At 37.7% G+C, this 25,851-nt stretch overlaps 2 protein-coding genes across 2 annotated transcripts in view; one reads left to right on the top strand and one right to left on the bottom strand.

The window, feature by feature from the left end:
• The window catches only part of FYB2 (FYN binding protein 2), a 195,013-nt gene that overhangs the window by 75,518 nt on the left and 93,644 nt on the right, over positions 1 to 25,851 (bottom strand). Inside the window, exon 5 of the mRNA XM_037809498.1 lies at positions 4,057 to 4,157. Coding sequence (XP_037665426.1) covers positions 4,057 to 4,157 — 101 coding nt within the window. The remainder of the gene's footprint in view (positions 1 to 4,056; positions 4,158 to 25,851) is intronic.
• Positions 11,473 to 12,004, top strand: LOC119527261 (short coiled-coil protein). Its single transcript, XM_037827107.1, has one exon. The coding sequence runs from the start codon at positions 11,512 to 11,514 to the stop codon at positions 11,758 to 11,760; it is 249 nt and encodes an 82-aa protein (XP_037683035.1). The 5' UTR covers positions 11,473 to 11,511; the 3' UTR covers positions 11,761 to 12,004.

The following is a 25,851-nucleotide window of genomic DNA, read 5'->3' as shown; positions in this document are numbered from 1 at the left end:
TGTTTTTCCCTATAGGTAAAGTATCTTTTCCCTCATTGCTTTCAAGACTTTTTCTTTGTATTTAGTTTTTAGAAATTTCATTATGTGTATTGGTGTAGATTTCTTTTTATTTGTCCTGTTTGGGATTTGCTCAGCTTCTTGAATCTGTAGTTTTATATCTTGTGTCAAATTTGGGAAGTTTTCAGTCATCATTTTCTTAAATACTCTTTCCAGCCCCAATCTTTCTTCTTTCCTATCTGGGCTCTGATGACATGAATTTTAGATCTTCTGTCTGTTATAGTCCCATAGGTCTATGAAGCTCTGTGTGTGTGTGTGTGTGTGTGTGTGTGTGTGTGTGTGTGTTTTGTTGTTGTTTTGTTTTTTGTTTTTTTTCAGTCTGCTTTCTCTTTGTGGTTCAAATGGGTAATTTACATTGTTTATTATTAGGTTCACTGATTTTTTCCTCTGCCTGCACCATTCTGCTGGTGAGCTCATCAATTAAATTATTTGCTTATTTTATTTCTCACTTCTAATATTTCCATTTGGTTTTTCTTTATATCTTCTATTTCTTTGTAGAGACTATTTCTTTGGTTAGAATTTCTATTTTTCATCTGTTTCAAGCATGTTTACAATTGTTTGTAGAAGCATTTTTAAACCTGCTGCTTTAAAATCTGTCAGAAAATTCTAACATTTCAGTGACCTCAGTGTTGGTATCTACTGGTTGTCTTTTTTCATGCAAACTGAGATTTTCATGGTTCTTGGTATGAATGATTTTCTATTAAAACCCAGACATTTGAGTATCAAGCTATGAGACTTTGGATATTATTTACACCTTCCGTTTTAGTTGTCTTTTTCTGATAGCACACATGCAGGGGAAGTGTGAAAAACACCTTTTTACTGACAGGTTCAGGTAGAAGTTCAAATTCCCCACTTGGCCTCTACTGACTCCCAAGGTAGGGATAGGCCTCTTACTACTGCTGGGCAGAAGGAGATCTGGCTCCCCACTGGGCTCCTGCTGACACCACCCACTGGGAGGGGCAGGAGTGCCTTGTTACAGCTCCTCATGTGGCCTCCACTGATACTACAGGGATGTGTGTTACCCTTGTTACCACTGGGCATTTGTGAAAGTCCTGACACTCCACTAAGACTCCTCTGACATCACCCCAGCAGGGAGGAAAAGGGATACCTCAACCCTGTGAGGGGGTAAAGTCCACAGACCCCATTTGGTCTTCACTGACACCTTGGGCAGGGCCTTGTTACTACTTATTGGGGATGAAACTCCCAGTTCTCCACTCAGCTTTCTCTGACATGGCCCTAGCAGTGGCGATGGGGTGGATCATTACAGATTGATGAAGTCTAGGTTCCCTATTCAGATTTTTCTACTATTAGTGGGATAGGAGTCATTTTTTTTTTTTCTGTGGTGTTTGGCTGGGGTGGAGTGGTTATTGCCTATAAGTCTTCTGTCTTGCTGGGCTGTCTCTATCCTGGTCCTTTGGCTAGAAACAATAGGCTTTTATTGGGACTTTTTTGACTGTGCCCCTTAGTGTTTCTGGGTTGCTGGCTTCTTCAGCTCCAGGTCTGGGATATATAGGCAAAAAGAAAATCCAGGGAGCTTTCCATCACGTTGTCTTTTGGGTCCCAGGCCTCTAACTAGTCTGCCACCTTCTCTCTACCTTTCAGAGTCTTCTTGTTTCAGTTTGCTAAAGCTCCTTGAATGCAATATACCAAAAAAGGGTTGGCTTTTACAATGGGGATTTATTAATTTACAGTTTACAGTTCTTAGGCCATGAAAATATCCCAATTCAAGGCATCAACAGGACAATACTTGGACTCTGAAGACAGGCTGCTGGTGTCTGGGATGCCTCTGTCACATGGGAATGCATATGGCCGGCATCTGCTAGTCCTTGTCTCCCAGGTTTCAATGCTTTCAGCTTCTGGCCTCAGTAGCTTCCTCTCTGTTTTCTATGGGTCCTCTCCTAGCCTCTCTGGGGATTTTCTTTGTGAGCGTCTCTTAATTTCATCTCTTAGCTTCTCTGTGGCTTTTTTTTTCCCTGCCGAGTAGCTGTACCTTGGCCCTTTATAGAGGAGGGCGAAGTGGTAGGGGGAGATATATAATAGAATCCTTTTGATCCCAGGCTGTGGTTTCCAGCCTCTTCAGCCCCAACAGGTCCATTCCTATCACCCACAAGGATGCCCTCTCTGGCAGAGGAAGTATTCTAGCCCCCTTGCCCTTCTCCCAACCCACTCCCTTTCTATTGTCCTATGCTCTACTAAGCAGCAACTGGATCAGTGGCTTATTTTCCAAGCCTTTCTCTTTAATCATAAACTCTTGCCTCCCAAGTACACAATGAATCTCTCAGTGAAAGGCTCAAAGAGGAGTATACAAAGAATAGCTCACTGAATGACTGAAAGACAGCAGGGTTAACGGTTTCTTCTTCTTTGGGTTCCTCAAATGTTGTCCCCAGCAGACCCACCTTGAACATTTGTGAGTTGGAGAACCAATGGAGAGCCTCCCATCTTTCCAACTTTAATCTTTATCTTCCACTAGGAGGGGCCTTGCAAATATACAAAACCCACACCATACCACTGCCTCCACACAGCTACCCCTGCAGCCCACTGCCCTGTTCAGGAAAGAGAAGACACCCAAGCAGGTTCTTGGGGAGCCATTTAGGCAGGAAACTTAGGGGGTGCCTCATGGTCCAAAGGGGGAAGAAGAAGGTTCTGGTTGGGACATTTCCTTGGCCCTGTGGATTCTTAGCCTTGTAGAAAAGCATGCCACAGAATTTGGCCCAAATAGAACCTACAGCCTTCCTATTCTAAGTGTGGTCTATGGACCAGCAGCATCAGCATCACCATGGAACTTGTTTGAAATCCCCAACCCAGAGGTACTGAACCAGAATCTGCATTTCAACAAGGTCCTCGGATGAATCTCATGCACATTAGAATCTGAGAAACCCTACCCTAAAGCAGGGACCCAGATACCCCCAAGTATGGGGCAGCAGTGCCAGAACTTCCTATGAATATACTGCCAGCCAATATGCGCATATTGCCAGCAAACTGATATCCTTTACTAGAGCCTCAGACTTCATATCTGTACAACAGAGAGTTTGCACCAGATGATCACTCCCTAACCCTTCTTCTAGGGAAGCAAAAATTCATGAGAAGAAGCATGAAATAGTGGAAAGATTTTAGAGCCAGCCTTAGCCAGTTTCACATTACCACTCTACCACATATTACCAGTGTGACTTTGTGTACTTCAATCTTCCTGATCTTTAGTTTCCTATCTCTAACAATGCGTTAATAGTCATCATATCAGCAAGGGTAACATGGAACTGGGGCATATAGTAAAGAATCAGTAAGCACTAGTGTTTGCTCCAATACTAATATTTATGTCTTTTGTAGAGGACTGGCTGAATTTATAGGCAGAACAAAGACATGGAAACTTGTAGAAATGCTAACAGTCCCTGCTTTTTCATCTTATCATCTGAGAGGGTCTCTTTCTCTCTGTTTTTTTGCCCCCACAAAAAGCTCTGAGATTTGTCAGCAATTTATCAGTCAGGGAGTCTTAGGTTTGAACAAGTGATCAGAGCCATTAAATAAATCCTCTACTCTTTTCCAGACTGAACCCAGTAGCTTAATTCTCATCATCTGTTATCTCCTTTTCTACACACTGAGTAACCAGGGCACTTCGAGAGAGACACCACAAAAAGAGAGAAGATTTTTGTAGGTGGAGAGGGAAGAAAAATGGATCACTGTATCTTGATTTTCCCTCCCACATATTTACAAAAGGCAAATCAGTTAAACAGATTTGAGGGAGAGAAAATAAGAAGTAGGAAGAAGATGGCAATAGGAGTCACTGAGATAGCATTGATGCTCAACAAATTTATTTATTTTTTAAGATATAAGACAAAGAGAGAGCGAGAGGGAGGGAGGAAAAGAGGGAGGGTGGGGGAAGAAAGGTCGTAGAGCAGTGTGGCTATGCACTTTTAAACTTACTGTTAGCTGGAGGGAAAATACCATTTTTGACACATTTTCATTCCACACAAGGTTACAATATTAATTGCTTAGTAGACTTACAATCAGCAATTTCTTCTGTGGTGCACAGGTTAATGGAGTTGCCAGAGTGTCTCAGATATGAAATTGTTGCCTCATAATTATGTGGTTCTTCAAATTCAGCACTGAGAAGCATGGAGAAAACAATTACTGAAAAAAAACATTTATTTAAACACACTTCTAAATTTTTTGTATTTTTTTCCTTATTAGGGAAATAATGTAAGAATGTCTGGTCAATACGGCGACATAAGCAGATACAGAAGGCATGCATCCTTACTCTAAACATGTAGGAATTCAGAATAAAATATAACAATACAAAGAATAGTACAAAGAATACATAGCTCACCTAGAAATTAAGAAAGTGAAATCCTCAGGTGCCCAGCATAGAAAGGCAACTCATAATCAAAGCTATAAGTAAGAATTGCAATCAAGGGACTCAAAGGGAAACTAGGAATATATAAAGAAATATCTCAATTGCTGGGGCTGGGGATTTAATGTCTGAGTCAGAAAGCAGGTCTGAATGACAGGTAGAACTGAGCCATTAGCATGAAGTCCACAGCCACAGAATGCTGCCTCATCTGTGAAACAAGTTCTACAAAATGTCTTTCCACTCTCCCAGAACAGGAACAGGGAGGCTTGCTATCTGGCTGTGGACATAGGAACTAAAAGAATCACCCCTGAGAAATCAGAAACCTGGCACCAAAGTACAGGTGTGGGATGTAAACACACACTCTCTGTGTATTTCAGACCCACAAAGTCAAAACTGGTACTTGAAATCCAAATCCTCCCCCTCAGTAAAGGCAAACCAGAAATCATTCTCTAAAGACACTCATAAAAGCCATGGCACTTAGGGTTTCCAAAGAAAGCAAGCTCCGCTCAAAACAAAATTATAATCAAAAACTGAATACCATGTGAGGAGATAAGCCACCATGAGATAGCAGACAACTAATGAGAGAATTAAAAGATAAAATAACATGAAAATGACAAAATAAATGCTCTAAGTGTTCAAATAAATAGAGGAAAATAAAAGCTATTAGGCTAAAACAAGACAGTATGAAAAAAACATGCAGAAGAAAGGAGTTATAAAAATCATAAATGTAATTCTTAAATAATTTAATGCAGAGGTTGAAAAGCCAGACTAGACAAAGCAGGAGAATTAATGAATTAGTTAGATCTGAGGAAATCACCCAGAGTGTAGCACAGAAAGATTAAAAGATGAAAAATATTAAAAGAGAAATTAAGAGATATGGAGAATCAACAAACACATATTAGCTATTCTAAAAGGAAAGAAGAAAGAGATTGATGAAAAAGAATCAATATTCAGATGGTAACAGCTAAGACCTTTTAAAATTGAAAAGGGTCATAAATCCTTCCACAGATGCAACTTCAATAATGAGAAATAATAAATCCACACTATACAGTTTGTAATGAATTAGCATAAGTTAAAGAAAAAAAGAAAATTTTAAAAGCTGTATGAGAGAAAAGACAGACTTTCTACCAAGGAACAGCAATCAGATAGTAACAGACTTCTCAATAGCAACAAGAGATGATAAAAATTGTGGATAATAAAGTGCTGAAGAAAGAGTTCTGTGAATATAAAATTCCATTCCAGTTAAATTAAGCACTTAAAAGTGAGAGAGAAACAAAGACATTTTCAAAATACAAAACACATATTTTTGGCAAGGGTGCCAAATCTACTCAATAAGGAAAGAATAGTCTCTTTAACAATTAGTGTTGGGAAAACTGAATATCCACATGCAAAAGAATGAAAGGATATCCTTACCTCACACCATACACAAAAATGAACTCAAAATGAATAGAGGTAAAACTATAAAACTCGTGGAAGAAAACAGGGGAATATCTTCAGGACCTTAAATAGACAAAGGATTCTTAGACTTTACACCAAAAGCACAAGCAACAAAAGAAATAAATAAATGGGACTTCATCAAAATTTAAATTTTTTTGCACATCTAAGGATATTATCAAGAAAGTGAAAAGGCAACCAACAGAATAGCACAAAATAATTGGAAACCATAAATCTAATAAGGGTTTAATATCCAGAATATGTAAACAACTCCTACAACTCAACAATAAAAAGACAAACAACCCAATTTAAAAATGGGTCAATGACGTTAACTAGAAAGATATACAAATGGGAAATAAGCACATGAAAAGAGCCTCAACATCATTAGCCAATAGGAAAATGTAAATTAAAACCATGAGATACCACTTTATACCTACTAGAGTGGCTATTATTTTAAAAATGGAAAATAACAACTATTAGCAAGGATGTGGAGAAGTGGGAAACCTGAACATTGTTGGTGGGAGTGTAATTAAAACAGTGGAGCCACTGTGGAAAACAGTTTGGGTTCCTCAGATAGTTAAGTACAGAATTACCATATTTTCCTGCAGTCTCACTTGTAGGTATAAACCTGAAACAACTGAAAGCAGGGACTCAAACAGATATCTGTATCCCAACGTTCACAGCAGCATTATTTACAATACCCCAAATGGGGAAGCAACCCAAGCACTCATCAACAGATGAAAGGAAAAACATAATGTGGTATATACATACAATGGAATATCACACAGTCATAAAAAGTAACAGAGTTCTGATACATGCTACAACATAGATGAACCTTGAAGATATCATGTTAAGTGAAACAATCTAAACACAAAACTTCAAATATTGTATAATTTCACTTATATGAAATAACTAGGAAGTGCAAGGTCATAGAGACAGACTGTAGATTACAGATTACCAAGGACAAGGAGTAGGGGAGATTTGCTCCAATTAATGCTTAATTGGTTCAGTTTCTGTTTGGGGTAATGGAAAAGTTTTGGTAATGGATGGTAGTGATGATAGCACATTATGAATGTAATTAATAATACCACTGAATTGTGTAACTGAAAGAGGCTAAAATGGGAAATTTTATGTTGTATATATGTTATCACAATAAAAATTTATAAAACAAAACCATGCATTTACTACTCATGGATCCAGCAAAAAAGAAACTGAACTAGTAATGAAGTAGAAGAAGAAACAATGGTGAGCAAATAAATTAATAAAGCTATTGGTAAGTATAAGTAAATATTGACTGCAAAAAATGACAAATTTGGAGAAGCTGAAGAATAAGGGGGAACTACAATATTAAATCAGATGGGAGATACAGTTGCAGAGAGAGCTATGGGAATTAAGGCATTTTCAGGTCTTGGCATTATTTAGGAGTAGGATAAAGGAATAGGAGTAGGATAGAGATTTTTATAGACTGTGTTAACTATGAATGTCAAAAATTTAACTGTAACCACTAAAAAGAACAGAAATAGGATATTTAACTTCTAAACTAGAGGAGGAACATGAAATGAGAAAGCTTAAATGTTAAAAAAAAAGAAGGCAGAAAAGGAAGAAAAATGAAAGTAAAGAAATTACATGGTATATTTAAAACATAATATATAATGATGAAAAAGTCCAAATAGATCAAGAATCACAATAAATGTGCATAGATTAAACCATTCCAATAAAATAGAGAGTATCTGACTGGATATTTTTAAAATTCAGCTATATGCTGCTAATAAGCAGGAGATAAATGTAAAAGAGATATAAGCCAAATAACCAACCAAACAAACAAACAAAAGCCAAGCTAGGTATGTTAATATTAGACCACAGTTTAGCAAGACTGATCAAGGAAATGAGAAATGGTGGATATGTGCGTACATGGATATGTGCATGCAGACACACATTAATTAGGATTAAGAAAGGGGGATTAAACTAGAGGTCATTTTAGGTTTTTAGAAATCTAAGAAAATGTTACGATCAGCTCTGTCAATAAATTTGAAAATTTAGAGGAAATGACAATTTCATAGAGAAACATAAATATAAAATTTTATAGAGAAATATAAAATGACCACTGTTACTAAAGAAGAAATAGAAAAACTAATAGACCAATAATCATTAAAGAGCTTGACTCAGTAGTACACACAACCACTTTCCCACCCCTTAACTTTTCCTGCCCTCCATCAAATAAATTTACAGGCAAGTATTAATAGTTTCAAAGAACAGAAAAAGAGGAAAATTTCTCATATTTATTTTAGGAGGATAGACTAATTTTGATATGAAAACCATAAAATGACCAAACAATAATGAAATATATAGCCCAAATTCAACTTAATAGATATTAGCACAAAGTCACTAAACAAAATACTAGTAAAATGAATTAATCAGTATTAAAAATAACTCAAGAACTAAAATTTATTACAAGACTGAAAGGATGGCTCAACATCAGATATCTATCATTGCAATTCATCCCACTGAAAGAACAAAATAGAAAAAAATAGATTATTTTGATAGATGCAAAAGAAAAAAACATTCCATGTAGATAAAAGTTTCTTAATTAGATTAACGTAAAGCAAATATTCTTAAGGTGAAATGTAACAAACAGACAGATTACATCTAAACTCTATCATGAACTCCTATTGGTCAATAGGAAAAAGACAAATAAATCTACAGAATATTGGACAAAAGGGTATGATAGATGTAACAGAAAAAATACAATTTAGTAGCTTATAAAAATAAATTCACGGCCTCATTGTAAACAGGGAAATGGAAATCAAAACAATGAGAATTTGATTCTCACCCAACAGTTTAGCAAGAATCTTAAGGTTTGAAAATAATACTTCATACTGGCAAGAATATGGAGAAACGGGAACTCTCTATACTAGTTTGAGAGTATGAATTGTTACAACCATTTCAAAGGATAATTTTTCAATGCTAGTAAAACTGAAGTTATTTGTTATTATTTAGCAATTCTATTATAAAGTAAATATCCCTGAGAAACCTACTTACATTCACCTGGAAACATATGAGGATGGTTATTGCATCATTTGAAATGGTGAAAATTTAGAACAGTCTAAATATCCCTCAGTAAAGGAGTACATGAACAAACTGTGATGTGTTTATATGATGAAATACAATAGAGCAATTACAAAGAATTAACTAAACTCGTACACATCAGGATAGAATATGAAAACACAGGTCTAAAAGTAAATCAAGTTGCAGAAGGATAAAGATGCCATTTACACAAAAATCTAAAATCCTGTATTTTTATAGATATATGAGTTTGTAAAGTATAAGGAATGCACTAAATGGACATACTCCTAAATTCATGGTGATAGTTGCCTCTTTGAAGAGAAAAAGGGAAATGGGACAGGGGTGTGAAAAAAGGGAAACTTCAAATGCCTCCATAATGGAAAAATAACAACTACATCATAGCAAATGTGGACAGCAGAGAGGAGGAAAAAAAGATGTCCATAATCCTACTACCTTTATACATGTGAGGTCTTAGCATTTTAGTAATTTTAGTATTCTTTCTCTGAGTTTTTCAATTTGTATGTGTTATTCACATAGTTGTCATCATAGAATATGAAAAGGTTGTATTCCCCATGACACACACACACACATTTATTATTATATCATAAGCATTTTCCACCTAATTGGTTTCCCTTCCTTAGGTGACAATTTTGGATATTTTCAGGCTTTTTTTTTTTTTTTTTTCTTTTTTTTGCATATTCTCTGCAATATTTTTTAACTTTTCTGAATAGTTTATTTTGCTAAAAAGGAAGAATTATAAACTCTGATACCTCAGTTCCTTCCTCACTACGGTGTTCTCCCCACCCCCTGGATGAAGTAATGAAGAGAAACTTTCTTAAATTATAGACTGTTCCATGTATCTCATGCTCCAGTGGCCTAACAATCTCACTGGGTCTATGGTAAATTAACTTTATTAATAAGAAATCATTTGTGGAAAAATTGAAAGAAGATATCTAATCAATTTCTTGCACTACTTTTGTCAGAAATGAATAAATACCTGACTTCAGATGATCGTAAAGAAAGAATGTGAGCTGAATGTAAAATAAGAGTCATCTTTCAGATCAATTATCTTACAGAGAAGCAGTCCCAGGATTAATGTTAAAAGGGAACAAAAAAGATATTGTAGATGTATTGAAACCTCCCTCTTTGCAACCTGAGAATATCTTTTATGATTTCCTCAGTCCCTTAAAACCAGATCTGAGATCCACCTTGATTTAACACACTGTGGGTAACATAAAGAATATAAAGATTTCAGGGAAGAACTAATTCTATGATTTAAATATATCTATGCTTCAATATATTTATTTCCACCTTTATGATAATACCTGTCTTTGTCTATCTTCTGGATTGTAGAGACATTATTAGGAGGCAGCATAGAAAAACAGGCAGACCTGGAGCTTAGCATCAAGACAGACAGGAGTTTTAATCCTAGATATTCCACTTCCTAGTTATAAAGTATTGCATTGATAACTTAATCTTTAGTTTCCTACTCTATAAAATGGTGATAATAAAACCTACCTTAAATATATATTGTGGATACTGAAAGAGATAATTGCCCTTTGAATATAAGCATTCTACAAAAGTATGCTAGTAATGTTATTATATTGGAGGACAGAAATTATTGTATTTTAAAAAAATAAGTTTTGAGATTTGTATTTTGGAAAAGTTTTTAAAAAATATAACTGGCATGAGCATCTGGTTCATATCTTTTCTTACTTTCTTATAATAAACCTCTAGTAACTTAAATATTACATAAAACCTTAATGTCTGTTAATGATATCTTTGACATTATCTGTATTCTGAAACGAACAGCTCCTTAGATACAATGTTTTAAAGATTATTTACAAAATCAGAAATTTTCTAATTTTGTTTGGATCCTTAGGATTCTATCTTCAAAATAAATTTTTGAACAGTTGGGTTCTCTCTGGCTGAAGCAAGGATAAGTGACCTCCTCTCATGGTTTTTTTCTAATTGCCACTGTGACTCCCAGGCTATAGCCCTCTGATGCCTCTGAAGAATCCATGTCCTTTAGAATAATTTATCCACGTTTGCATTAGTTGTTTGCTCTGAAGAAGCAGAACACACAGCTCATTCAAACATCTGTTCACTTGATCAAAGTGTAAAATTAACAGCAACTATTTCTTAATGGTTTCCCATTTGTGAGGTGCTGTGCTTAGATTCATTATATATACATATCTTAATAACTGTGTGGTCTTGAGCAGTCATTTAGGTTCTTAAAGCCTTAATTTCTTCATAGGGTCACTACAAAAGTTCAGTGTGAGAATAACAGAGTTAACAACAAAACCTGTCAGCCGGTCTTCTGGTGCAAGTGCCGGGCCTGAGGCGTCTTATTCCGAATCCCCTCCCCTCTCCCGGCTCCTCAAGCACCAGATGAAGTAAAAAACCATTGATAATCATGTTTCTGTTGTTTGAATTATAAAATTTTAGAACCTGGCCCTACAATACTGTGTTTTATAGAAGACCTTTCTGTTTAATTTTAAAGATTAAATTGAAAAATAAATATATCACATCCATATACTACATCTTATTTCAAAATCAGAGACCTTTCATCAAGGGTTTCATATCTGAGGCCTAAAAGTTTTTTACGCAAGATGATGAATGCTGACATGGATGCTGTTGATGCTGAAAATCAGGTGGAACTAGAGGAAAAAACACGACTTATTAATCAAGTGTTGGAACTCCAACACACACTTGAAGATCTCTCGGCAAGAGTAGATGCAGTTAAGGAAGAAAATCTGAAGCTAAAATCAGAAAACCAAGTTCTTGGACAATATATAGAAAACCTCATGTCAGCTTCTAGTGTTTTTCAAACAACTGACACAAAAAGCAAAAGAAAGTAAGGCTGATATCCATTCTGTTTTATGGAATTGCTGCTGATTTTTTTTTCTTTAAAATTTGAGTAGATTCCAAAAGTTATAGTACCTTTGTGGCTTCATTGAATATTTATGAAGATAATGGCAGATCTAGGTAAAAATTAAGAGCTCTAAAAGTATAACTGGAGACTTCTATGAGTTTGTATATTAACTTAGTCTATGAAAACATGTAACTATATTGATAGTAGAGACTTTATAATTAGAATTGCATATATTTAATAAAACTTGAAAATGAGTGTTTTATCAAATTTGCTTTGATTTATAAGTTTAGCACTGTCTTTTATTATAGGCTTTGTAAAAGTTGATACAAGAAAATAACTACCATGTTGTAAAAAAGTAACCAAAATCATGTACTGAATGCACAGCTTATGTACCCTGCCCACCGTCTTGTGCCTCTTTTCCATTTGCCTCTTCCTTCCCATTTCCCTTCTCCTAAGGATAAACAGTTGGTTCCACATTTGTAAAAGTAATTTAAATAATTAACCATTTATGAAAATAACCTGAACTCATTGTTGAATTTAACCAAAATAAGATAGTTTCTCAGCTAGGACCTGTCATTTGTTATATTTAGTAACAAGATAGGACTGTTAGTTCCTTTTTGATAAATTGAAAACAGGCTATAAAAATGATTGTTCTCTGAAACTGTGAATTTTCAAATTCGGAAGATTTGTTGTTCAAAACTTCCTTCTGCACTTGGTATCTAAAAAGATGAGCTCTGGTTGTATGTGTGTGTGTTTAAAATAGAAAATCTCGGGAAACTTAGAATGGAAAAAGTACCTGATAAACAGTAACTAACTCCAAATATTTTCACTCCAGATTTGTGTCATCCTGACATAGATTAGGTCTTTTGGGGAATATATATGGAAGTGGATTAAGTCTGACTAACTTTATGTAAACCACATTTGGAAGAGAACAGTTATAAAGTGTTTGGTCTCTTAAGGTTTATTTATGGTGCCCAGAAGATCAAGTTTGCAAAAACCCTTAAGAGTATGTTAGTATCAGAATAATGAATAAAATGGGAGGGTTTTACATATGTACTACTTGATAATTTTTCTCAGTATTTTATCTTAGTAGTTCTTGAATTTTCTGTAAATCAACTACTTGATTTGTAGAATTTTGGGCATCCTTTTACTAGAGTTTTTTGGTAAGGGAATTTTGCAGAAATAAGTTAAAATGCTAGTTATAATAGGAAGACAGATCCACTGATAACAGCTTGTGGTTTTAGATTTGGGCCACTTTTAATCATGGAATAATAATCTTAATGTTTGTATTGGTGCAAGTAAAATTCAATAAATGACTTCAGCTGTATGAATATATAATAGTTGTACTGCAAACATTTGCATCCCTTTTGTGACCTAATTTACAAACATTTGAAAATTGTGTTGTGATTCTGATTTGCTGTTTAATAAAAAGCCATTTCAGAAAAAAAAAACCAAAAAACTGTCAGCCATACTTTTTTATTAATTTTGTTTAGGATGGAGTAGACCAAGGTTGAAAGCCTAGTCTCTTCTACTTCTTATTTCAATAGCCTGTATATTTTGGAGACTAGAACAGGAGTAGCTTAGCTAGTTGTTGCTCTATGTGAATTCTATAGATTCCTGGTGATGAGGGGGTATGAGACCACTGGAATCCTCAATAGCCCAACGTCCCCAACTCAGAATATTCCTATTTCCAATAAATAAAAATATTTCTTATAGGACTACTCTTCCCACAGATAACCTCCTTAAGAAATTCTTCTCTTGAATTAAACCATTGGTGATAAGATTTTTTTTAAATTAAATTTTATTGAGATATATTCACATACCATACAATTATCCATGGTGTACAATCACCTGTTCACAGTACCATTATATAGTTGTGCATCTATCATCACAATCAATGTTTGAACATTTTCATTGCCACACACAATAAAGAACAAGAATTAAAGTGAAAAAGAACACACAAAACATCCCATACCCCCCGCCCTCTATTTCTCTCAGCCACTGAAACTTTGTTTCATTTGTCTTCACCCTTTTGGTCCAAGAACATCTCAGTCCCATGATGCCAAGGCCAAGCTTATCCCCACGTGTCATGTCCCACATTGTCAGGGAGATTTACACCCCTGGGAGTCATATTCAACATAGGGGGGAGGGCAGTGACTTTACCAGCAGTTGGTTTAGAGAGACAGACAGGCCACAGCTGAGTAATAAAAGGGGTTCTCTGGGGGTAACTCTTAGGCACAAAAATAAGTAGCCTTAACCTCTCCTTTGCAGTAACAAATCTCATGACGGCAAGCCCAAGATTGAGGGCTCGGCTTTCTAAGTTAGTAGCTTCCAATGCTTGTGAGAATATCATTAATTCCCAAGGTGGGGAAATTTAATATTTCCTCAAGGGGGCTTTGCAAATACATTTTTATTCACTGCCAAATTTACTCTGAGATGTACTGGGGCTTCACACTAACCTGTACAACCCAACAGATTTCACACCTTATTCAGTATTCCATGTAATCAGGTTGTTTGAATAAATTATCCATTCAAGTTAAATTATATACTATGTTACAAAAAAAAATAGATTCTGCACCTAATAAATATCTCTTCCTTTAGTCTCACATAGAAATCGAAGTTTTAAAAATACCGTCACTATCGTCCTTTACCCTTTAGTCTGATTTACCTTAGTCCTAACCAAGTCCATTTCGTTCATGTCTCTAATTGAAGTATGATCTCTCTTTTCCTACTCCTTAACATTTGCTGTATCGGGTAATACTGACATTCACAGTCTCAGGTATCACACAGATTCCCAAAGTTCCCGGGACCAACTAGGTTATACACAAAGAGCTCAGCTTCTCAGATTTAGAAATAACCATTACAACTCAGGAATAGATGTAACTGCTTACGAGCTTACAATCTAGGGACCTTTACAATAAGCCTTCCCCTGATATATGCTCCCAGATTCAATTCTCAGAGTTTGCACATTATTGTTAATCCATATTAGTGAGACATAATGTTTTTCTGGTTTATTTCATTCAACATACTGCCCTCAATGTCCATTCACCTCATAACTTCACTTCTTCTTGTAGCAGCTCAATATTCCATTTTATGTATTCACCACAGTTTGCCATTCCCTTCCTCAGTTGATGTACCCTTAGACAACCTCCATCAACTGCAAATTGTGAATACTGACACCATAAAGCCCACTGTGAAAATGTCCTTTCGTGTGCTTTTCAGTTCTTCCAAGTATATATCTGATAACTAAGTTTCAGGACCGTATGGGAACCCCATGCTAAGCTTCCAGTGGAACCACCACGCTGCCCTCCAGATGGGCTGTACCATTCTACTTCCCCACCAATGGTGATTAGTTACATCCTTTTCTCCACATTTTCTCCAGCACTTGTGTTCTTCTGTTTATTTTTTGGATGGTTTTATTCACACACCCTACATTACATCCTAGGTAAACAATCAATGGTTCCCTGTATAATCACATCGTTATGCATTCACCATTCACCACCACTCTCTATATAAGGACATTTCCATTTCTTCCACAAAGAAAGAGGAAGAGATGGAAAAAGTAAAAAGAAAAAAGAAAAAGAAAGAAAAATATGACAACTAAAAAGCAACAAAAGAAAAAATAAAATTAAAATAAAATACAAGAAAAAAGTCAGATACCACCACCAATGCCAAGAATACCATACCCCTCCCTTATATCCCCCTCCTACAGACATTTAGCTTTGGTATATTGCCTTTGTTACAATTAATGGAAACATATTACAATGGTAACTATAGACTCTAGTTTGCATTGATTGTATTTTTCCCCAATACCACCCCATTTTTAACACCTTTCAAAGCTGACATCCATTTGTTCTCCCTCATGTAAAAACATATTTGTAAATTTAATCACAATCATTGAGCACTCTAGGTTTCATTGAGTTATACAGTCCCAGTCTTTATCTTTCTTCTTTCTTCTGGTGTTCTACATGCCCCTAACCTTCTTCTTTCAACCGTACTCACAGACATCTTTGTTCAGTGTACTTACATTATTGTGCTACCATCACCCAATATTGTGCTCCAAACCTCTCTCTCATATCATTTCCTATCTGTCTGTAGTGCACCCTTTAGTATTTCCTGTACAGCAGGTATCTTGTTCACAAATTCTCTCAGAGTCTGTTTGTCTGAGAATATTTTAAACTCTCCCTCATTTTTGAATGCCAGTTTTGCCGGATATAGAATTCTTGGTTGGCAGTTTTTCTCATTCTCATTCAGTATCTTAAATATATCATACCATTGCCTTCTCGCTGCCATGGTTTCTACTGAGAAATCTGCACATAGTCTTATCAAGCTTCCTTTGTATGTGATGAATCACTTTTCTCTTGCTGCTTTCAGAATTCTCTTTGCCTTTTACATTTGATAATCTGATTATTAAGTGTCTTGGTGTAGGTCTATTCAGATCTATTCTGTTTGGGGTATGCTGCTACCCCAAACTGTAATCTGTAATTTTAGGTCTTTCATAAGAGATGGGAAATTTTCAGTGATTATTTCCTCCATTATTGTATCTGCCCTTTTTCCTTCTCTTCTCCTTCTGGGACAGCCATGACACATACATTCATGCACTTCATGTTGTCATGCAATTTCCTGAGATGCTGCTCTTATTTTTTCATTTTTTCCTCTGTCTATCCTTTTGTGTGTAGGATTTCAGATGTCCCATCCTTCAGTTCATGAATCTTTTCTTCTGCCTCTTCAAATTTGCCACTGTATATCTCCATCGTGTTTTTCTTCTCTTGTACTGTGCCTTTCATTCCCATAAATTCTGCCAATTGTTTTTTCGAACTTTTGAGTTCTTTCTTATGTTTGCCCAATGTCTTCTTTATATCCTTCATCTCTTTTGTCATGTCTTCCCTCAACTCATTGATTTGATTTTTGAATTGATTTAGGAGATTTTTTTTCATTAATAATTAGTTGTTTTAATTCTTATAGCTCAGTTGAATTGTAAGTTTGTTCCTTTGACTGGGCCATATCTTTGTTTTTCCTAGTGTGATTTATAATTTTTTGTTGTCTAGGCATCTGGTTTCCTTGATTACCCCAATCAGATTTTCCCAGACCAGATGGGCTCGGATCTCAGGAAGAGACTGTGTTCAGTATCAGGTTCCCCCAAGGGTGAGATCCAGCAAACTGTCAGACTTTCTTGTGAGGCTTCCAGACTCTGTGCTTTTCCTGTCCTGCCCAGCAGGTTGCGCTTGTCTCCCCACAGCTCCCCACTGGTGCAAAGAGGTGTGGTCTCTTTAATTCTCAGTAGACCCTGTCCTGTCCAGGGACCAAGGGTATCAGAAGCCAAGCTTAAGTTGTTTCTGGTTTCCTCCCCAACCCCCAGGCCCTGGAGTCTGAATTCTCTGAGGGAGGACAGCCACTTGAGCTGGGCCCCTCCGCCCTTTTCTTATGAAAGAGACACACACTTCAGGGAGTTATCTTCTAAGCTTGAACTCCTCCTTTGTCTCTCTGACTCTGTTAACTTCACCCTTGCCTGGGTCAGCACTGACAATTGAAAATGCCTGAGGCTTTCTCTAATGAACTACTTAGACTGAGAAGAAAAAAAAGGGAAAAGTAAAGAAATCCCCTTCTCAAAGCCAGTGCCCAGTCCCCCAGTTACCAGTCAAGACCCAGAGTTGGTGCCCAGTTCTATGTGCCCCTTTTCTTTGGACACAGCCTTTTTCCAGTATTCTGAGCACAGCTGACTCCAAAAGCCTCTGTTTGTTTATAGACAGATAGATAGATAGATAGATAGATAGATAGATCTATATATCTATATCTATATCTATATCTATATCTATATCTTTATCTATATCTATATCTATCTATCTATCTATATATATGTATTTCCATCAGCCCTGTCTCCTCTCTGCTGGGATGAACCTCAGGTCCCTTTCTTGCTTGCTCTGGCTTTATCTGTGCTTTTAGCTTGTATTCAGTAGTTCACATTTGTTAATTAAAACTGCAATTAGAGCTTAGTTGAGCTACTTTCCCTCACTCCAGGTAATCTGCTTCTTTTTTCCATAGGGAAGCATTTCAACTCAGCCTGCCATGCCTGTGGGTGTGTGGCACCAGATCTGCAGTTTGGGAAGCTCTACTTACATTTCTATACTACAATCTCAGCCATTCCACCCATTCCAGACTGGTGTGTGATATGCGTCCAGTCATGGATGTCCCCCAACAGTTGTTCCAGACTATTTACTAGTTGTTCCTAGTAGCTCCTAGAGAGCTATTTACTAGTTGCTCTCAGTGATCAGATTTTTAAAAATGGTACCCATGCTATCTAAAATAGATCTCAAAACATGTTCTTGGCAGATTCACAAAAATACATGAAATTTAAAGGATGTTTTTCCCTCACAAACTTTTAAAGCTTTCCTTTTCTACATATTAGATAATGGATAAAGATGGCCAATCAGTGAAGACATAGAGAGTGGCTAAAAGGGACAAAGACTTTACAGACAGGCATGGGGGTGAATCTCAGCTCTAGCTGGCTGTGGCTTCAGATGGGTGATTTTACTTCTCTGTGCCCAAGCCTCTTCACCCTTCAATGCTCTTTTTATGAGGAGGAGATGATCTAATTGTGCTGTGATTAACACAGTGGTTGGCAAATACTGTTTACTACTTCCACTCCCACTACAACTTCCACTTCTACTACTTCAAATGCACACTTCTACCACTAGTACTTCCACTTCTATCATCTCTACCACTACCTCTCTTACTTCTATCATATATAAAATATATATGTGGCAAATTCTCATTCTTAGTTATGTTCTATAGAGTTTCTGCTAACACTGAATTAGCACATACTGAACCATTGCTCCTGGGGAAAATACAGGGTAAGTTCCTGTGAGCCTGTGGTCACAATGTTTTTTAAACTTATCAATACATAACCTTGTTTTATATGTGTTTCTGTTTAAAGACACCTTAGTTAATATATTTTGTTGATTCATTAACATTGAACTCATGACCAATAGCACTATAATTCATGGCTGAATGAAGCTTATCTAACATTTGTATTTACTCTGTAAGGCATATCAGTTTTCTTGTGCTCAGTAAGCAGCACTTTAGCACTATGCCTGGCGGCTATTTTAAACAGCAAAATCACCACAAAAATGCAAAAAATGTGGCACTAAATTTACTGCAAAAAGGAAACTTGTTTACAGCATGAGAGCTGAAACAAGAAGACAGAGTGTTCCTTGTTCAACCTCAGCGAGAATCGTGTGTCTGGCAAACCAAATTTACTGCCACTCTCTGCATGTCTGCAGATGACCATGAAAGCATTGTAAGTATTCGTTTTGAAGTTACAAATAAATTATGTATTTGCAAATTGCAAATATGGAATCTTTGAATGAGGTTGACTGTACATGCACGCAGATATATATGGGTGCATGGATATGCATGTTTATATATAACATTGCACCGGTTTGGATGTATTATGTCCCCCAAAAACACCATGTTCTTTGGTGCAATCTTGTGGAGTCAGACATATTAGTATTGATTAGGCTGGATCTTTGGATTAGGTTGTTTCCATGGAGATGTGACCCACCCAACTGTGGGTAATACCTTTGATTAGATTATTTCCATGGAGGTATGGCACCACCCATTCAACTTTGGTCTTGATTTAATCATTGGAGTACTTTAAAAGAGAGCCTCAGGCCCAGACACTTGCTGACGCTGATGCTAAGACATGCTTGGAGTTGCGGACCCCTAATGTTAGCTGCAGCCAAGAGAGACACTTTGAAGAATGCACAGTAGTTGAGAGTGGAGCTGGAACACAACCTGGGATCAGCGAACACCAGCCACATGCCTTCCCAGCTAACAGAGGTTTTCCGGATGCCATTGGCCTTCCTTCATTGAAGGTATACTTGTATTGTTGCCTTCATTTGGACATTTTCATGGCCTTCAGACTGTAACTTTGTAACCAAATAAACCCCCTTTATAAAAGCCAATTCATTTCTGCATTTTGCATAATGGCAGCATTAGCAAACTGGAACAAACATACATTATGTGTGTGTGTGCATATATATGTTTATCTAACACACACAAACACACATATAGCATCTAAGCCCAATCCTACCACTTTTACCACTACCCTATTACATGCATCATAACCTGACTAATTCTACTATGACTTCTACAACAATAAACAAACAAGTACTACATCTTCAGCATCTCACAGTCCTGGGCAGTGGGTACTTCTTTACTTTTATTCACATATTTATAACCCAACTCTTTCTCCAAAGGGCCACAAAACTATGACCAAGTAAATATTATTAAGGGACTGCATAACCTTACAAAAAGCGTCTTCTCCGCTGGCCGCAGTTTCCTCATCTTTAAAATGGGAACAATGTCATCAACTCTGAAGCTAGGTTCTCAAACAGCTGATCCCATTCATAAAGAGATCATGTAAACAATAACAATAACTAATAATGTTTAAGCATCTATTATGTGCCAGGCACTGTTCCTTATACATATCAACTCATTTGATCCTCAGAACAACCCATGAAGTAGATGCTATCATTCTTTCCATGTTCAGGTGAGAAATGGAGACACAATCCAAGGTCAAAGAGTAGTAAATGGCCCAGCAGAGATTGGAAGCTAGGCATTTTGAGTCCAGAATCTGGGCTCCTATTCACTGTGCTGTATACTGCCTCACAAAAGTGATATACCAGCTGAAGCCAAACATAGCATGTACAGCTCATACTGCAACAGAAATCATTAAAGAAAGGGGTCAATAGAGTATATAGCAAAGAGGACTCCAGAGGAGCAAACTATTAACTGAAGCCATAACAAGGGAAGAGTATATTTGCTGAAGATGTAAAAGTAGAGATGCTCTGAGATTTCTCATTCATTGACTCACAGACTCCCTTTTACTCTTTGAACAAACTATAGTCATGCCAACTTTATACTTTATCTCATTTAATCCTCTTCTGCCAGTTTGGATATATTACATCCCCTAGAAAAACCATGTTCTTTAATTGCAATGTTGTGGGGGCAGACTTAGCCTTTGATTAGGGTGGAAACTTTTGATTGAGTGTTTCCATGGAGATGTGACTCACCTAACTGTGGATGAAAACTTTTGATTAGATTTTTCCATGGAGGTATGGCCCCGTCCATTCAGGGTGGGTCTTGATTGGTTCACTGGAGTACCTAAGAGAGCTCAGAGACCAACACAGGTGCTGACACTTGGAGTCACTTAGAGATGCAGACAGAAGGAGGTTTAGAGATGCTAAGCTAAGAGATGAAGCCCAGAGTTTGCCCCAGAGAAGCTAAGAGAGACAGAAGCCCAGAGATATTTTGGAGAAAGCCATTTTGAAACCAGAACCCATGAACAAACGACCAGCAGATGCCAGCAACATGCCTTCCCAGCTGACAGAGGTGTTCTGGATGCCATCAGCCTTTCTTTGGTGAAGGTATCCTCTTGCTGTTGCCTTAGTTTGGACACTTTTATGGCCTTAGGACTGTCAATTTGTAACCAAATAAACCCCCTTTATAAAAACCAATCCATTTCTGGTATTTTGCTTAATGGCAGCATTTTCAAACCAGAACACCTCTTGATAGCACTGTGAAGCATTTTACAGATGAGAAATTGGAGGCTTGGAGATACTTGGTAACTTGTCCAAGATAGCAGAGTTGGATCTGGAAACAAGGCCTTCTGGTTCCAAGTCCATTGCTCTTTACTTCTACACTATGGGTGACTCTAGAACCAAGGAGAAACTAAAAAATGAAAATAATAAATGAACGATGACATAAAGGTTAAAGGGCATACAAGTGGGTTTAGCTATTTTTAAAACTTTTGTTAGGTTGATCAAAGAATTTTACATATCAATTCTTCTGTATATCAGTCATCTGTATGGGGAAAAGGCGATGGGAAAGTTACTATTCTTCTGTGGGCCTGACATTATCACCTATAAAATAAAAACATTATCACACAACCTGTATTTTCTTCCTGAAGAATGAATGTGAGACTGGGAATGGCCTTCTGAAAGTACTTTGTATTTTACAAACACAACTGCTGAAGCATATTCTTAATAAACCAGTGGCAACTTCAGCAATATGAAACAAAATGACCCCAAGCCTTCATTTTGACTCTTAAGGTCAAATTTTTAAATATCTGCCTTTCAAATTTCAGAATGTCTGCTTTGAGGTGGGCCATATATCTATCTAACTGCATTTTTTTACAGAAAGGGAGGTGAGGTTCTCTGAGCTAGTGACAGGTCTTAGCTGGCAGCTCGCCTCCCATCTCCCTTGTTCGCTGCCTGTAGCACTGGGCCTTTGTACAATAACGAACAAACAAACCACTGCCATTGATCGAGTGCTCACAACACTGCCAGGCACCTTGTGTAATTACAGTTATTTATCTCAATCCTCACAGCTACCCTTGGAGGTAGGCATTATTGATTTCACGATTTTACTTATGAGGAAATAGAGGCCCAGTTCTAAATAACTTTTCAAAGATTACACAGTTAGTCTGTAGATCTCAAAATATGAATCCAGGGCTGTCTAACCACAAAGTACAAGCTCTTAACCACTTAAAACACAGTCCCTGGATCTTCTGATTTTCGTGTATTGCCACATCATTCAATTTAAATAAACTTTCATTACCCAGCTGGGGAGAATGAAGTATTAGACCATGTCCCTGATCTCAAAGTATTTATAATTTAGATAGGGAGGTGTGGCACACCTAGGAAACTGGAGAATATCAACAAAGACTATATGATTAAGTCTCAGTCTAAGGATCATCTAAGTCCCTTCTATTAGTCAACGTTTATAAGCAACTATTATGTGTTGGACCATCCCCCTACGCCCCATCCCACACCTTGCCACTGTACATCCTAATCATGTCAAATTACCTACAGTTTTGAACACACCAGGCTATCACCTGCATTTGTGCTTTTGTATATGTGATTCCTCTGCATATAATATCCTCACCTCCAATATCCTGTGTGCAAATTCCTATTTATTCTTTAAAAGACTGATTGTCATTTTCTCTGGTCCTTCTATAATCTATTCTCCATTCAGCAGCCAGGATTATCTTCTAAAAATATAATTCACATACTGTCACAATTCTGCTTAAGACTCTTCAAAGACTTCACATGGTTCTATATATATATATATATATGAATATGAATATATAAAATAAATTAAACTCTTCACCTTTATGATCTGACTTTTATGTACCTCTTCAAATGCACACCCTACCATTTTCCCCTCACTCACTACATTTTAACCACGCTGGCCTCCTTTCTATTTTGTAAGTACACCTTGATCTCTCCTACTTCAAGGACTTTGCAAACGCTGCTCCTGTTTCCTGAAATGCTTTCTGTATGGCCAGCTCCTTCTCAACCATTAGGGCTCACCTTATATGTCACCTTCTAGAAAGTCCTTCTCTAACCACCTTTTCCAAATAGTTCCCCCTCCCCACAAGTTTCTATCTACTATAACACATTGCCTTATAGTAGTTGTCACAATCTTTAAATTATCTTGTTACTTTTTTATTAGTTTAACTTTTGCTTCTTTGGGCTCCTGTATATCACCGACTGGTGGATCCCCAGTGCCTAATACAATTCCTGGTACATCACAGGCTCCCAGTAAATGACTGATTTTCTCATCTGCATCCTCTTTTACCACCCACAGAACAATGGGAACTCCTAGATGGATGGGGAGTTTTCAATGAGCTCCTTCTCTGCATCTGGTACTCTTCTAGAAAATAAAAACCAATAAGAGGAGGCGGGGCAAGATGGCAGACTGGTGAGCTGTATGTTTTAGTTACTCCTCCAGGAAAGTAGGTAAAAAGCCAGGAACTGCGTGGACTGGACACCACAGAGCAATCTGTCTTTGGGCATACTTCATACAACACTCATGAAAACGTGGAACTGCTGAGATCAGCGAAATCTGTAAGTTTTTGCGGCCAGGGGACCCGCGCCCCTCCCTGCCAGGCTCAGTCCCGGGGGAGGAGGGGCTGTCAGCTCCGGGAAGGAGAAGGGAGAATTGCAGTGGCTGCTCTTATCGGAAACTCATTCTACTGATTCAAACTCCAACCATAGATAGACTGAGACCAGACACCAGAGACTCTGAGAGCAGCCAGCCCAGCAGAGAGGAGACAGGCATAGAAAAAAAACAACACGAAAAACTCCAAAATAAAAGCAGAGGATTTTTGGAGTTCTGGTGAACACAGAAAGGGGAAGGGCGGAGATCAGGCCTTGAGGCGCATATGCAAATCCCGAAGCAAAGCTGATCTCTCTGCCCTGTGCACCTTTCCTTAATGGCCCTGGTTGCTTTGTCTATTAGCATTTCAATAACCCATTAGATCTCTGAGGAGGGCCGTTTTTTTTTTTTTTTTTTTTTTTTTTTAAATCCTTTTTGCTTTTTCTAAAACAATTACTCTAAGAAGCTCAATACAGAAAGCTTCAAAGAATTGAAATTTGGGCACGTCAAGTCAAGAGCAGAACTAAGAGAGCTCTGAGACAAAAGGCAATAATCCAGTGGCTGAGAAAATTCACTAAACAACACAACTTCCCAAGAAAAGGGGGGTGTCCGCTCACAGCCACCATCCTGGTGGACAGGAAACACTCCTGCCCATCGCCAGCCCCATAGCCCAGAGCTGCCCCAGACAACCCAGTGTGACGGAAGTGCTTCAAATAACAGGCACACACCACAAAACTGGGCGTGGACATTAGCCTTCCCTGCAACCTCAGCTGAATGTCCCAGAGCTGGGAAGGGGGAGCAGTGTGAATTAACAGAGCCCCATTCAGCCATCATTTGAGCAGACTGGGAGCCTCCCAACACAGCCCAGCAGCCCAGAACTGCCCTGGGGGGACGGCACTCACCTGTGACATAGCACAGTCATCCCTCAACAGAGGACCCGGGGTGCACAGCCTGGAAGAGGGGCCCACTTGCAAGTCTCAGGAGCCATACGCCAATACCAAAGACTTGTGGGTCAGTGGCAGAGACAAACTGTGGCAGGACTGAACTGAAGGATTAGACTATTGCAGCAGCTTTAAAACTCTAGGATCATCAGGGAGATTTGATTGTTAGGGCCACCCCCCCTCCCCGACTGCCCAGAAACACGCCCCACATACAGGGCAGGCAACACCAACTACACACGCAAGCTTGGTACACCAATTGGGCCCCACAAGACTCACTCCCCCACTCACCAAAAAGGCTAAGCAGGGGAGATCTGGCTTGTGGAGAACAGGTGGCTCGTGGACGCCACCTGCTGGTTAGTTAGAGAAAGTGTACTCCACGAAGCTGTAGATCTGATAAATTAGAGATAAGGACTTCAACTGGTCTACAAACCCTAAAAGAACCCTATCAAGTTCAGCAAATGCCACGAGGCCAAAAACAACAGAAAATTATAAAGCATATGAAAAAACCAGACGATATGGATAACCCAAGCCCAAGCACCCAAATCAAAAGACCAGAAGAGACACACCACCTAGAGCAGCTACTCAAAGAACTAAAGATGAACAATGAGACCATAGTACGGGATATGAAGGAAATCAAGAAGACCCTAGAAGAGCATAAAGAAGACATTGCAAGACTAAATAAAAAAATGGATGATCTTATGGAAATTAAAGAAACTGTTGACCAAATTAAAAAGATTCTGGACACTCATAGTACAAGACTAGAGGAAGTTGAACAACGAATCAGTGACCTGGAAGATGACAGAATGGAAAATGAAAGCATAAAAGAAAGAATGGGGAAAAAAATTGAAAAACTCGAAATGGACCTCAGGGATATGATAGATAATATGAAACGTCCGAATATAAGACTCATTGGTGTCCCAGAAGGGGAAGAAAAGGGTAAAGGTCTAGGAAGAGTATTCAAAGAAATTGTTGGGGAAAACTTCCCAAATCTTCTAAACAACATAAATACACAAATCATAAATGCTCAGCGAACTCCAAATAGAATAAATCCAAAAAAAACCCACTCCGAGACATATACTGATCACACTGTCAAACATAGAAGAGAAGGAGCAAGTTCTGAAAGCAGCAAGAGAAAAGCGATTCACCACATACAAAGGAAACAGCATAAGACTAAGTAGTGACTACTCAGCAGC

Source organism: Choloepus didactylus, chromosome 2 (assembly GCF_015220235.1).
Source record: "Choloepus didactylus isolate mChoDid1 chromosome 2, mChoDid1.pri, whole genome shotgun sequence".
Taxonomy (NCBI): domain Eukaryota; kingdom Metazoa; phylum Chordata; class Mammalia; order Pilosa; family Megalonychidae; genus Choloepus; species Choloepus didactylus.
This window is presented reverse-complemented; position numbering and strand designations above follow the sequence as displayed.